At 26.3% G+C, this 15,927-nt stretch overlaps 1 protein-coding gene across 2 annotated transcripts; it reads right to left on the bottom strand.

The window, feature by feature from the left end:
- Positions 1–3,345: 3,345 nt before the first annotated feature.
- LOC105650817 (UPSTREAM OF FLC protein (DUF966)) lies at positions 3,346–5,608 on the bottom strand. Of its 2 annotated transcripts, none has more exons than XM_020684680.3 (5): positions 5,274–5,608; positions 5,073–5,142; positions 4,877–4,989; positions 3,903–4,674; positions 3,346–3,798 (listed from the first exon to the last, which is right to left on the bottom strand). In XM_020684680.3, exons 1-5 carry the CDS (start codon positions 5,473–5,475, stop codon positions 3,651–3,653), a joined length of 1,305 nt encoding a protein of 434 aa, XP_020540339.1. In that variant the 5' UTR covers positions 5,476–5,608; the 3' UTR covers positions 3,346–3,650. The 2 variants fall into 2 exon arrangements, with proteins under 2 accessions (XP_020540339.1, XP_012093170.1); XM_012237780.4 differs by having other exon boundaries at positions 3,903–4,671; positions 5,274–5,607.
- Between the last annotated feature and the right edge of the window lie 10,319 nt (positions 5,609–15,927).

Below are 15,927 nucleotides of genomic sequence, written 5' to 3'. Positions count from 1 at the left end.
ATTACATTATATATTTACAAGCAAACATAAAAATGAAATCCTAATTACATTACATATATATATATTTTTTATTACATGACCAAACATAATAATGAAAGGTAATTATATTCCATTACAATACATTTTTCATTGCATTACATTTTTTATTATAATTACATTACATTACATCCAATCAAACATAGTCTAATTAATTATTCTTAATGACTAATTTTTTTTTCCTTTTTTTATATTATATTTAGCCTTAAATTTTCATTAAATGCATATTATAAGTACTTTAGGCTCCATTTGTTTCTAGAAAAATACATTATTTTTCAATGTTTAGCTTTACATAAAATTATTCTTAGAAAATATTTTTCAACATTTGATATAAAATTAAAAAAAATTAATTTTCCATCATATAAATAATGCATTTACACCTATTATATTATTCATAAGCAATCTATATTAAAGATAAATTTAATAATTAGAGTTTCTATTTAAAATGTATTCTCATAGTATAAATACAATAATGATGATTATTTTAGTCTAATAATGTGATTTAATTTTTTTAAATTAAATTATGTAACAATGCAGTGTATATCATGTTAAGATAATTTAACAATATATAAGTACTATAATTACTTTAAAATATATTGCTAAAATATATATTTTAAATGGTGTGAGCTTTAACATATTTAAAAAAATATATATTATTAAAATAATTTAATGATTATTTTAAAATAATCATGTTGCAAAAATTATCATGTAAAATACATTTTAAATGGTATGGACCTATCAATAAATTATTTTGCGCATTTCTGCCAAAAAAAAAAAAAAGCCACTTAGACATATTTTTGACACTTTAAAAAAGACTACGGACTTGCAATTGCACCTCTTCAACAAGTGGATTGTTCCTTGTGACCTAAAAAACTAGTTTTGGATTATGAAATAAATTAGAAAAATGTTTTTCATGTAAATAAGGGTAAGTCATTTTCCTTAAAGTTAACTTATTTTCCATTAACCAACAACTTATTTTTCTTGACTTATTTTCTTTCAATGTTTCAAATAATCAAAAATTATGAAAAATATCAAGTTATTTTACAAACAAAACCTTAAACTAAGAATTAAGTACAACTATATAGCTCTATTCAAATAGGCAATGGTGATAAATTATATATTCAGTTTCATATGTATAATTTGAAGAAGATGGTATTAGTAAGGATCATAAAATTTGCCACCACATAGACTCCCAGACGATTGGGTGATAGTCGAGACCATCATCACCTGAATTTGAAGAATATATCTCAAAGAACCGAAGATTATTACTCGATTTGGGTTGGGTGGTTGGTTCTATAGGCACCTGAACTGCGTTACATGGGTTGCATCCATTGCACTTGCCGTGGCAACTCGGTGGCGTTAAACCCAGTCCGGTTTTCTCCTCTTACAATGAAATCTACATAATTAATACATAATCATTTACCATATACTTAAGGAAACTAAAGATCATAAGTGTGAATTAATTAGGTCTCACCCGATGTTGATAACGAAGGGAAGAGGCTGGAGGAAGAAGAAGGAGAAGAAAGAGTAATATTGTTGTCCCTGAAAAGAAATCTTCTAGTAGGACAACTTACAAAACTATGATGTATGGTCAAATATTACAGCACAAGAAGGCTTCCAACAATTTTTACAAATTTTACCATATCCAAAAGCTACTCATAAATCTCATTCCAAACTTCAGTTACAAATTTTATAACACAAACTCAGCTGCAAGCTCTAATTTGGTTATCAACATGCATGAAAAACCACAATAACCACTTCATTTTTAATGTGTTACATCTCTAAGACATTAGCAAAATCATACTTTACTCAACAATAATTCAATAACATGGCTTAAGAAGACCAATTAACTCAATTCTCAAGTAATTAAGAAGAGTTAGAATTCCAAAATTGTGCATAGTGAAGGCCTAATGCATACTTAATGGTGATTTCCATCTTAATTGAATTACAATTTCTGTGTTTGACCCTAAAGATTATTTTTCATTGAGAATTCCTCATGAGAATATAATTTAGACCCTGTAAACTTTGCTATGATTTCTTTTCTCAAATAATAACAAATTAATTATTTTAATAGTTTTATTATTCTTAATATTAAACTTCAATAATTTAAACTTAGTAATATTACTGCTAATTTGAATAAAATTCCGCTATTGAATTATATCAAATCGTTGAAATTCCAATAAATCCAAAAAAAAATAGTATTTACATTCTAAATTGAAAAAAGAAAAAGAAAACTCTGAGGAATGAGATCAAATGATAAAAATTTCTCTTAATCAGAGGTTTTGAGTTCAAGTTTTGGATATGGAGTCCCTCAAACACTCAAAAGGAGTGCTTTGACAACTTTATATATCTAGTAGATGCGAATTCAAATTAGTCGAATCTAGGCATGGCCGGTTTAAACTGCCGGTTCTGGTTCACGGAACCAACGGTTCAAATTTTTTAAAATGTTGAACCTGAACCGGCCCTTGAACCGCCGATTTCGGTCCGGTTCTGATTCCGGATGGTTCCGGCACGGTTCCGATAAACCAATGGTTCCGTTCACGGTTTCCGGTGATATATATATTTTTTTAAAAGAAAAATCAGTTTTAATGTTATATCTTTATTTCGTACATATTAATATAAGTTTAAAAAATATTGGTAAATTTTATTTTAAATAAATGTTAGAATGCTTATACTCATATATGAATAAAATTAATTAATTTTACAAAATAATCAAATAAATTATCACTTTATTTTGTTTAAATATTATTAATTAAATAAATTATAAGAAAATTTTGAAAAATGCTTCAAAAGAATGTAATTTTAAACTTAGCAAACAATTTAAAAGGGTAAAAAAAAAGTTAAAAATAATATAAGTTTAGACTAAATATTTCTCTCTTTTTTTACTATTTTACTTTTTAGATTTTTAACTTTTAAAGTAAAGTGTATTTTAAAAAAAAAATTGTTAAGTAAAGTATATCATATAGTATAATATTATTGAGACTTTTAGAGATATATATAAAATAGGCTTAATGATTATCATTTTGAAAATAAAAATAGAAAATTTTCGATTCGAACCGGACCGAAACCGTCGGTTAACTACCAATTCCGGTTCATATTTTAACATTCACATAAACCTTAACCGGCTTTTGAACCGCCGGCTCTGATTTAAAATTAGAAACTGTCAATTTCAATTCAGTTCTGGTTCATCTACAGTACAGTTCGGTTCTACTTCAGTTTCGATTCAAACCGAAATGGTGGCATGCCTAGTCGAATAAGTGAGTTTAGGACAATACAGGCTAAAAAAAAAAATTAATGGGTGCATGCATGTGATCCTCCACAACATCCAAATCTTAAATGCTATTAATCATGAAGATCATTAAAATCACATTAAAGCAGTACTCCAAGACAAACATTAATGAGTGATTAGCCTCTTTATATGCATATGACTTCTCCAACCAAATCCAACGATATTATAGAGATTCTCAACATACCCATTTTCTCAACTCCAAGATTTTACACAAACATCGGTTTCAACTTTGCACAGCACAACAAAAGCAAGAATTAGGTAAAATAGTAACTAATAATTACTGCACCAACCAAGTCCCACTCAAAGGAACCTTTATTGCATATCATTAATATTTCTTGGTTTGTTTTGAAGATGATGAACAAGAAAATGTAGATGAAGCCTTCTTTAGAGGAATGCATTTGGCTTTTGTTGCTTTCACCTCTTTAATGTCTTCCTCTCGTACTGCTTCTTCCATCACTCCATTCCTTTTGCTCCTAATAATCAATAATGCATGGAATTAAAATAATAATAATAATAATAATAATAATAATAATAATGATAAAAACATTTTTATATTAAAACAGCATCAAACACTGACCTTTCTTCATTATACGAGTTTGATCTCTTCAACGCGGACTCAACAGCAACTCGGTTCTCACTCACTGACTCAACAATGCTACCACTAAAATACTGCTTCTCTTCCACCTGTAAATTTCCAAACCTAGGATTTTCAGACATGCAACTAATCATCATTTCCTCTTCTCCAACTCTCATTGCACTTTTACACAAAACCCCTTTATGAAGAAGATTGCTTTCACTACTCCTTTTAATCACAATATCATTTTTCTTCATCTTTTCAGGTTGTTTTAAACTCAGTCCATTACTATTACCCTTTGCTTTAGCTACAGCTAAATTTCCACATGAGATGAGTTGGAGGAGGACCGAGTTACGACTCGGCGGTGACTCAGTGGCAATTGGGTCACCATCTTCAAATCGTTTGGAAGTTGTGTTTTGATGCTTGTTTTTATTTACTATCGATGAGGAGGTTGATGGTGGTGGGCACGAGTTGGGATGAGTTGGCTCAGTTGAGTTCGGGTTTTTTGTAGCTTCTTGTTGGTCTTCTAACTCTTCAGTAGACACACCTCTAGAACAACGAGAGTGAGGAGTTGTGGAGGTTGTGTAGCTTGTTTTCTCTTCATCTTCATATTCTTCTTGTGATTCTTGTTCTTGGTCTTCTTCTTCATATTCTTCAAACTCATACTTGGTGCAGAGTTGACTCGGACCGAGTTGCTTTGGTTTTGCATGGTATTTGGGCTCTTGAATTAGTTGTATGTTATTATTGCTTAGTTGAAGTTCTTGGAACTTTTCTGCTAAAGAAAAAAAAAATCTATCAGTCATATTATACTAAAATTAAATTAATAAAAAGTGCAAATTATCAAAATAATTTATCTAATTATCACTTAATTAACTAATTAATTACATATAATAGTAACATAAAAAGATTTTAAAAATTCTTAATTATTATTTCAAATAAATAAATAAATAAGCTAGTGATGAGGATTCAACACTAACCAGAACATCCTTCAACTAATTCAGATCCTTTGAGAACATACTCAGCTCCATCAGAAGGATAAATAATATCATTTTCTGCCAAATCATTCCACACATAGCCATTCTTGTAGCTCCTGGAAAAAAAAATTAAAAAAAATAATTTGCAATAATCAACAAGAAGTTCAATACTAACTAGACAATTAATCATATACTACACCTTTTGCAAGACCATGAGTATAAAGAAGGCATCCCTTTGCCTCTAAGAACTGTGAGCCGATCCATAAAATCTGATAATACAAGAACAATTAAACAGTTCAGTAATCAAATTAACAATAAAAAGAACAATAGTTCAGTAATCAAATTATAAATATCTGTATTATATATATATATAAACTTGGTTGTTTTTGTATATAAATACCTTTCAAACGAAGGTGTTGATTGGCGAAATGGGTAACTTCCATGAAATGTGGATGTTGAAGATGGCCATTTCTAGAAAGATAGTAAATAACTTGAATTTTTCTGATAGATTTGACCTGCTTTGGCTGGACTTGTATGCTTACTTTGGCTCTGTTGGGACTATTTTCTCTCTCGCTTGTTCTTCTATGTCGAACGTTATCCATTTTCTTGTGTCTTTCTTAATTTATGGTTGAATTGGCGTTTAACACAGGAGGTCGATCGACTCTTTGCTTTTATAAGATAGAGAGAAAGAGAAAGATGGAGTAACGAAGTGAAAAGGAAAAATGACGATTGACTATTGAAGCATGAAAAGGAATATATTAACTTAAGTAAACTTATTTAAAAAAAAAAAAAAAAAACGAAAACAAATACGAAAACTTTGGATGCTTTTAAGGGTATATTCCACCGTATTAACTGATTTAGTAGTTAGCTGATGCAGTACTTATTAGTTGTTTTATAACTTTGTAGTTAATAGCTATTATATAATGGTTTAAATTATGATTATTTGGTAAAATTAATTATTTAATTTAAAATAATAAAAAATGACATTAATTGTTTAATTATTTAAATTCAAGGAAAAAAAATGGATATATTAAAAAAAAAATTATTATTCAAGAGATAAACGTTGAAAGTTAAAAACTTTCATTGATCTCTATAAACTATTATAAAAATTATATTACCAAACGTTCCAACTAATAAAGATAGAGTTTTAACTTGATCAAAACACTAAAAGCCATATCAAAAATTGTTGTCAAACAAGGTCCAAGTTAGGCTAAATCACTAACAAAAACTGTTTTTGTAATTTTAATCAATTTTTAAAATTTTGACAATTGTGGTAATGAATCTATTTTTTTATTTATAACCTCCGCCCTGTGTTCATTAAGAAATTATTGATATTGTCATTAATGGGATTCCATTTTGACATATCAATACGACATAATTTTTTATTTTACATTGAAACCACCAAATGAAACAGTAGCTTTAGATAAAAAAAATTGAAATTATCAAATAGCATTTTTACCAAAATACAATTTATTTGGCAATACCGTACAAATATGAAATTTGATCACTAATCAATGATAAATGCATAAGATAATACTATTTTATTAAGAACCTATCAAGTTAACTGATGGTTTAAAAAAAAAATACCCAATATATTTTTTTACTTAAACACACACATCATTTTATGGCATTGGTGTATAAATATTTGAAGTCTCAATCCATGTGAGATCTTCTAATATTCTCCTAAAATGAGTAGTGGGGAAATCCACTTGACACGTAAAATAGAATTTTATACTCTTATGTACCATGTCCTGATTTGTGTATATGTTGTATGTTTCTTATTTATTAAATTATACGACTAATATATCCCATAGCGTGACATTTTTTTTTTTTTAAAGGTATTTGTTGTTAAAAGTACGTAGCTTATTATCATGAAAATTTTATGCCTGAGCACTAAACTTGTTTGCGGACCTATAATCAAATTACTCAAGTAAAGAATGAGTTGATATTTATTTTATTATTATATTTTTTCATTTTTTAGATATATTATTTTGATTTTTAACATGCCAAATAAGGAAAAATAAAATTACACTTGTAAATAGATTCAATTTAACATTATACTTATAAATTGTTTTTACAAGGGCATTAATATTGTCAAAACCCATGTAATTCTGTTTGACAGAAAAAACAAAGGATATATCATAAATTAGAGAAATAATTATATATAATATACAAGTAAAATATTTAATTAAAAATGTATTTCTGTTGAAATCTTTTTCACAGTACAAAAAATTGAATCAAACCGTACATATATTTTCTCGTTAACCTAAATAAATAAATATATTTATAATTAAAGTTTTATTATTAATAAAAAATTTTTTATATTCATATTTTGTAAGTTCTTCTGCCTTGCTGCTGGATAAAAAGATTCCTCTGCGCATAACTATTCACACGCCACGAAATGGTAAACCAATTTCAGTGAATAATGCAAAAGGAATATGTCCTTTTTTTTTTTTTTTTTACCAGGATAGAGTATAAAAGTTTTGGACTTTTCCTCCCGGTCAAAAGTTGTTCCTTATACGAGATTCTTAACGTCTTGATTGGTATTAGAAAATTTGTGTAGAAATGTAGAAAGAAAACACACTATTAAAATTGGACAGTAATTGAAATTAATTGATCCGTTTGATAAAATTTAAATGCTAAATTGATTAAAAATTTTCATTTTTAAATTATTGAAATATTTAAATTGGACAGTAATTGAAATTAATTGATCCATTTGACAGACTCTTTTCTTTTCATTTATTTTTTTAATATCAATTTTTTCACTGACATTTTTTCTTGTCTATATTATATTTATGTGCAGCATTAATTAAAAGCCATGCATGTCACTTGAAACAGTAACGAGCGACCTCGTTGCTAGAGCTGAGGTATTCTTTTGGATTCTAGTAACATAAATTCAAAACTTTACTGATTTGTTTGGATGGAAGGAGGATGTAAAACAGAGAATAAGTAAACTATTTTATTTTATCTCTTTATTTTATATTTTTTATTTGGTTTGAAGAAAAAATAAAAGGGTGAAAATAAAATAAATATATTTTACTTAGTTGCTCCTTTGTTGTTTTTATTTTCCTTCCATTTTGAAGAGTAAATTGGAGGATATAAAATAAAGAGATTTTACATCCACTCTTAATTTTACCTCCTTTCCAAACAAGGTATTTTGTAAATTGCAATAAACTTTCACTTGTTATTTTACACCCCTTCTTTTTTTACATCCAACCAAATAAGTTCTAAAACTTTAACTCCTTCGCACTTTCAATTTTATGGATGAATTATTATATACTTAAATTTATAAATTTTAATAACATCAAACAAATTTTCGTATTAGTAATAATTTTTTATTTTAATTTTTATATATAAAATATTAATTTAATAAATAATTAGCATAATTTTAGAATAATAATTTTTATATTTTCAACTGTTAATAGATATTTAATTGCTCTAATTTTACAAGTTAAATTAGTCAATAAAATAATTTATAAGTTGAAGTGTTTAATACGTGTGATTTTATTAGGGATGGCAGTGGGTTAGTTACTCACTTAGAATGCACCACCCACCTGAACTCAATTATAAATTAAGTACAGGAACACATTTAGAAATTTACTTTTATTATTGGAACTCGTTTCAATCCAATTATAATTATCTATTTAAATATTCATTTAACATTAAAATTATTTTTTATTTTTTATTTTTAAAAATAAAAATTAAGTAAAAATTATAAAATTCTATTTCGACCTAATAAAAAAAATATAATATCAACATTTGATATAATTATAACTTTAATTATAATAAGAAAGGTGTATACATATAATTTTTATTTGAGAAAAATAATTAATTTAAATATTTTTAGAATGTTAATTAAATAGATGGTGAGTATCCGAGTTCTTGAATCTGAACCCAATTCGAATTTGATATGAGTGGTAAAAATACTATTTGAGTCCATGAATCCATCCCAAAACTCGTTTATCCACTATTTTAATCAACAAAAATCGGATCGAATTGAATCGAGTGAAATTATCATTCTAAATTTTAAAAATTGAAGTGTTTGATAGATAAAATAAAAATTAAAAGTATCATAAGATGAAAATAACGAAATTCATAGTTGAAATTATATATTCAATTATAAATAGTTGAAATTATATATTCAATTATAAATAAATGAAAATCTTTGAATAATTGGATCAAATAATAATAATAACGAACAAATAAATAATAATTTGTGTCGCATAGCTATGAACATAGACAATGGAGTGGACACCCCACTGCCTGCAGAATTCTTTTCTACCCCGACTCTTTAATTGGATTATTTGATGATGTGTAAATGTACTTCGCTTTAGATAGAATCCCGTGAAATTCTAGGTGTCCTATTTTTTCTGATTTAAATAATTCAACCAATAATCAAATAAATTAAAAAAAAAAAAAAACAGAAAGAATCCCACTTACTAGCAAAAATAAAATTTATGCGTCAAGATATTGTCTAATGGAAAATATATATAGTACTTGCTAATATATTTTAAATTCAAATCTCCTCTTTAATATTAAAAAAAAAACAGAGATAAAATTTAAAATTAGTGTAGAATTTTAAATTCAAGGCATAAAATAATTATAATGTAATTACACATCATAGTAATAATTATGTCATAATATTAAATTTTATTATTTTAAACATCAACAATATTCCATAGTCGAAAAACATCGAAGTTATAAAAAATAAAGGGTATAAATATAAAAACGATATTTATGTTGTGGACTATTCCATCAGGTCTACGTCTATAGACATGCCAGTATCCATTATAATTAACCACAAATTTAAATATGATTCGGATTAAGTTGTTTAAATAAGTTAAATTTTTCTAGTCTAATTAATATAATAAATTGATGTTATTTTTGTAACACTCTCTGCCAGTCCCGTGAGATCCCGACGATAGATGTCATATTCGGTACCGGAGACACCATATTAACTTAACATACGAATCATAAAATTAGATTATGAATTAGAAGTAATTGATTATTCACAAGTTTAGCGAGTCATATATATATTTTTTTAATAGATAATCATTTCATTTGGTTTTCATCTCTTTTTTTTTTTAAAAAATAGATCGGGAAAAATCCTATAGAAATAATGTAAGAATTTTATTATGTGAAGCTATGATCATATGCTAGGATTATCAGCCCTTATAAATAGGCGGACGAGATTATTTGTGTGATAAGAGTGATGCTTTCATAGGCCACGATTGTATGATGGGGATGGCGCTTTCATATGCTACGATTAAATCTGCTTATGTTCATTCTGTATTAATACGAGCCTTAACTAAAGAATGAACATATTTGTATTTATAATCGTCTTATTGCTTTCAAAGTATTTGAATTAAACGAACGTGGTTTTAAAAATAAATAGTATAACAATTTTATTGAAAAAAAAAAAATGACAAATTTAACGATCACATTATGAGCTCAAAGCTAATACTCAGACTTATCCATTACATCTCATATACATTAACACACACAGGGCGGATCTACTTGTACTTGCTGATTTTTTACAGTTTAATTTATGATTTTTTATATTTAAGTGTATATAATTATATTATTTATATTTATCTACTGAATTTTTCCCCTTTGTCTCCATTGAATCATTGCTTTCATGTACTGTTCCCATTGAATTAGATTTTTTGGATATGCCCTTGTAACCCTGTAACATTTACCATTACACAATATATAAAAGCTATCAATCTTGGGTAGAAGGCCTCAACTCAATTGGCATGACTATGTACTTTTTTTTACACATCAAGCTTTGTATATCAATGGGTAAAAGTCAATTAACCTTACAGATTTTTTATAAGGGAAAAGTACATTAAGATTTTCGTGATTTCTGAAATATAATTAGTTCGTCTTTTATTTTTTTAAAATATATTAATTTGTTTTTATGTTTTATTTTTATTATACAATTAGGTCTTTTTATTTATTTTTTACATCTTTTTATTAAGTGAATAGGAAAATATAAAAGTCAAATAAGAGATACTAAAATATTATATCAAAAAAATTGCAATACGGTCCCTATGATTTGAAAAATACAACTAGTCGGTCTATGTGCTTTTAAAAATAAAAGGGATATTTTCATCATTTCATAAGATATTTAACGGAAAAAATGCAAAAATTGGACGGAAAGACCTTATGGTCTGACGGAAGTAAATTATAAGGATATTTTAGTCTATTTTAAAAAAGACATGGACGAACTAATTGTATTTCGCAATTCACAAGAATCGTACTATACTTTTATCTTTTTATAATAGCCAATCAAGCGTGATCTGATTGATTTTTTTTACTTATTTATGATTAATGAGATGTTCAAATTCGAATTTTCTGGACCGTAAGAGTTTTCACCTATCTAAAGAGAGAGCCATCAAAATATATAGCGTGTAAAATTTTTCAATAATTGAGCCTTGTACTAATAAAAACAAAAAACAGTAAATGGGAGTTCTAAACCATATAGAAAATAACTCCAGGTCACATAGAAAATGTTTTTAAAGATTACTTATTCCGCACAAAATTGGAAAAGTCTTGTCGAAATATTATATCAATTTTTAGTCATATCCTGACTTTTTTAAATTCAGCATCATCATGATATTTTAATTTTTTTTGTATATTGTAATAATTTTTTGAAAAATTTATGGTAACAAGTGAAAATTTTTTTCTTATGTATTATATCATAAATTAAGTGAATTTTGGTTTTAATTTCTCTATATGAAAAATATGAAGACTTTTTAGGAAGTTCTGTTATTTTAATGAATGGAAAAGAAAGTCAATTATATTAGTAATTTAATAAAAAGGGCATTTAAGTCTGTCTTGATTGTGAGCAGGGTCCGTCCTATCTAATAATTTTAAGAGTTGACAATTTGGAGCCACAGACACTGACTAGTCCTTACAGTTGGGGTTTTGTAGGTACCCTCTGAAAGGGCAACCCTAATAGTGGAAGGTACTGTGTCTGTCATTCCAGCACCAGCAGGCTTTCTTCGTCGCTGTTTTTGATTTGATGTCACTCTTACCTGCATTTGTTATGACCTCACTTCCAAATTTTTACTCTTTAGTTCACTCTGTTTTCCTTTTACTTTGGCTCGCTTTTTTTGGAAGCTTTTACTTCGTCTTCCTACAAATGATTTACGCTTCCAGTGGTTGTTTTCATGTCAGATATAGTAATTTATAGTTACTCTATAACGAGCAAGTATTTTTTTACCCTATGCATATTATATTATGATTTTGTTATATATATATATATTAGTATTTTATTTAGGGTAATTCACTATTTAGTTTCTTTAATTACAATTTTAGTAAACATACTTTTTAATCTCTACGTTTTGTTATGTGAAACTATATAACCCTTAACAGTGTTCATTATTTAATGAAAATTGCTAAGTTGAACTAAATCAAATCAAATTAATAATATTTTTTATTATTAATAAAAAGAATAAAGGTTAATTTGATCACTGAAATTGTTTAGCAGAATCAAAATAGTCAAATTTGATTTTTTTTTGAGTCAATTTAGCCCTTTGAACTTGTATAAAATGATTAAAAATATCCGATTTCACTTTTTAGGCCAATTTAACTTCTGAATTTATTTAAAATGATTAAAAAAATTATATTTGGCATTTTGGGTTAATTTAACATGTAATTCTTCATTGTATTTATAAATTGAAAAATCATTATGATTAAAAAAAAAATCATATTTGACATTTTGAGTCAATTTAACTTCATTGTACTTACAATGTGAAACTCATTATATAGACATTTATTAAAACTGTAATTGAAATCGAGCTGACTAATTTATTAGAAAAAATTAATTAATTATAAAATATTATAAACTGATATATGAAGTATATTCTATCTTTTTTATTTTGATCGATGGTTTTTAATTTATAAATTTGTATTAATTCAAACATTTTAAAATTAACCTCTATTATTGGATTATCACTTATGAAATCTATGCATTTTTTTCATGTTGAATAAATTAAAATTATAATGCACGTTTATAAATTCATTATATTATAGGCAATGATGTTTTATGAATTTTAAATTTATATTTATAAGTGTTTGGAAAAGTTTAATCTAAATGTTCATTATGTATGACAAAAATGGATAAAAAGTCAATTATGTTAAATTAAATCAATTAATAATTTATGAAAATAAATTAAGTTCAAAGATTAAATTAGCCTAAAAAGTGAAATCAGATTTTTTAATTATTTTATACAAATTTAAGGGTTAAATTAACTCAAAAGATCAAATTTGATATCTTTTATTCTGTTTAATAATTTCAGGAACCAAATTTACGTTTATCCCTTAATAAAAAGTATATCAAAATAAATTTGTTAATTTATGTTGCTTTGTATAATTTGTGCTTAGTTATTTATGAACATAATGAAATTTCATTGAAATATTGCAAATAGGAATGAAAATTGGGAAGTAGGCTTTAATTGGCTCGGATGCCTAAATCCCAGCCTGGTATTAAAGAGAGCTTGTGCTTTAATATCCGTACCTTTTGTTTTTATTCATCTTAAATTTTAACCCACTTTCTTTTTGGAGGTGTAAATAATTTTTTAGTTATCTAATATACTTATCTCCCTTCTATATGTTATATTTAAAAAATAATTTGTTTTAAAATATTTATTATATTTGTAGTTTTAAGAAATAATAAATTCATTTTTTCTATATTTACTAACTAATAATTATTACTTCAATTTAATGATTTTTTTAGAGAATTAATATTAATTAAGGGCAACATAGTCAATTTACTCAATAATTTATTATAATTTAGACAAATTTAATAGTTTTCTCAATGAAAATTTCAAATATGACAAGTATTATAGAATAGAAGTAGTATATAAAAGCGAAATTCTTCCCGCTCTGTTGGGAAGGTATTACTTCATTAACATTTTTTTAGATTTTATTTTATAATCACTTAATATTAATTAGATTTATAATACAATGTTACTCCCTTTGTCCTAAAATATAAGTCGTTTAAAGTTTTTGCATTAGAATTAAGGAGAAAATTATAAACTATAACAAAATCAAAGGAAAATTGACTAAATTATCCTTTATCTCAAAGCCAATAGTTAGTTGTGAAAATATCTATTGTATCTAATGAAAATAAGGGGAATATTAGAAAAATATCATTTATTACTTCTTAAAATACTTAAAACGACTTATATTTTGGAACAAAATAATCACTAAAAAACAATTTATATTTTGAAACAGGGAGAATATATTTTAATCTATAGATATTTTAAGATATTGGAAACATATTAAATTGGATGCCAATTTAAGTATATTTAAATACCATATGTAATCAATTAGCAATATAAATTTGGTATTACTTTTTATAAAATTAAATTCACCGTCTGATATTTCAATTAAATTGAAAATAATGAAAATATATTTTGGCAAATATAATTATTTTTTTGCAATTCATATTATGTTAAATTTTATACCTTAAATTAAAATTACATTATAATTCATGAGAATAAAAGTTTGATTTCTTGGAGTTCATTTTATGTGAAACAAGTGAAAATCAGTTGACAATTATATTTATTAGATATCTCACTTACGTAAATATCTTTACTTAAATTTTTTAAAATTTTTTTTATTACCCAAATGGAGTAGAAATTATAACTTAAGAAATAAGTCTAATAAAAAGGAACTAATTTTAATTTCTTTTCAACCTATCATAATTTTGTTATAGGTCATATCAATAATTAGCCCATGATACTCATTATAATAAATTTATTTTATATTTATAATTTTTATAAATTTATAAAGATGGAAAATGAATAAACCATAAATAAATTTAGTGTACACTTATTTGGCCACAAAAATTATAAGCAATGGCTCTTAGGTGTCAAAGAAAAAATTGATTCTTAAAGTCAATGTTATTTGCCAATCAAAAGATTATTCCATTAGAAAAGAAAAAAAAAAAACAATTAAAAAATTGAAAACAATTCATTAAACCTAGCCAACCGTGCAAGAAGCTAATAACTATATGTATAGCTATGTTGTTTGAAGGTAAATTGCAATGTTTTACCTTGATGAGATAATCAAGTGATATTCTGCTACTTTGAAGACTTTTTTTTTTTCTTATTTTTTTAGACACTTTCTCTGTTATCCATCTTGGTACTACTTGATTCAGAGACACCTTGTACTGGAGTTACTTACCATTAGCACTGGGGTTTCACAAGTCAATGAATTGGGTTGGTCAACTGAACTTTGTCCAGGAGAATTTGATGATCTGAGCATTTGCAACTTGGATTCGAAGGAAGCTTGTAAACCGGTGCCTCCAACATTGGTGGAAGGGAATTCTGATATGCCAACCTTGCAATTGAAGAGTCATCCAGACCTTGAAATTTTGCAAGTATTTGTTTCATTAACCCTATAAATTCTAAGCTAATATTATGGCTATTCTATATGATTTCATGTATAAGATGTGTATTGTAAAGTTGTGTGTAAATCTTTTCAAACAAATCATGCCTCAAGCAGTTTGAAACCTAATGGCGCACTGATATTCTATGCGGTCCAACCACACTAAACATATTGTTTCATTTTACATGGGATGCTCTTAAGCACCAGGTGATCAAGGAGGCTGGAAGCAAAATTTGCTCTTCGTGCTGCCAGCCTTTAGCATTATACAATATTACAACACACTTCCATCTTGAAAAACAATTGGACCCTATTCCTCATCACTGGTGCTGAATTTTTCCACCACTATAATAGACAATGCGCGCTTTGAATGAAGAGAATTGTTTTTTACTTTTTAGTTTAGATTACTAAAACAGCGAATGATACATAGTTCTGTTTTTGGATTCACAGTCTAAGATACGGTTGATATATTTTTCCTCCTTTACAGGTCCGAATCTTTGATTATAACTTTAAAAAGACACAAATTCATGTCCCAGTTCTAAATTTTCCTATCAAATTGCAGCCTAAATGGTTTTAGTCCTTTGGATTTAGGATTTTCTTCAGTATTCTCATAATATAATGAAACTATACACTTACAACGACACGCTTTCATTCAC

The sequence above is a fragment of the Jatropha curcas genome, chromosome 3 (assembly GCF_041381405.1).
Source record: "Jatropha curcas cultivar XTBG-Jc1 chromosome 3, XTBG_Jcur_1.0, whole genome shotgun sequence".
NCBI classification, from domain to species: Eukaryota; Viridiplantae; Streptophyta; class Magnoliopsida; order Malpighiales; family Euphorbiaceae; genus Jatropha; species Jatropha curcas.
This window is presented reverse-complemented; position numbering and strand designations above follow the sequence as displayed.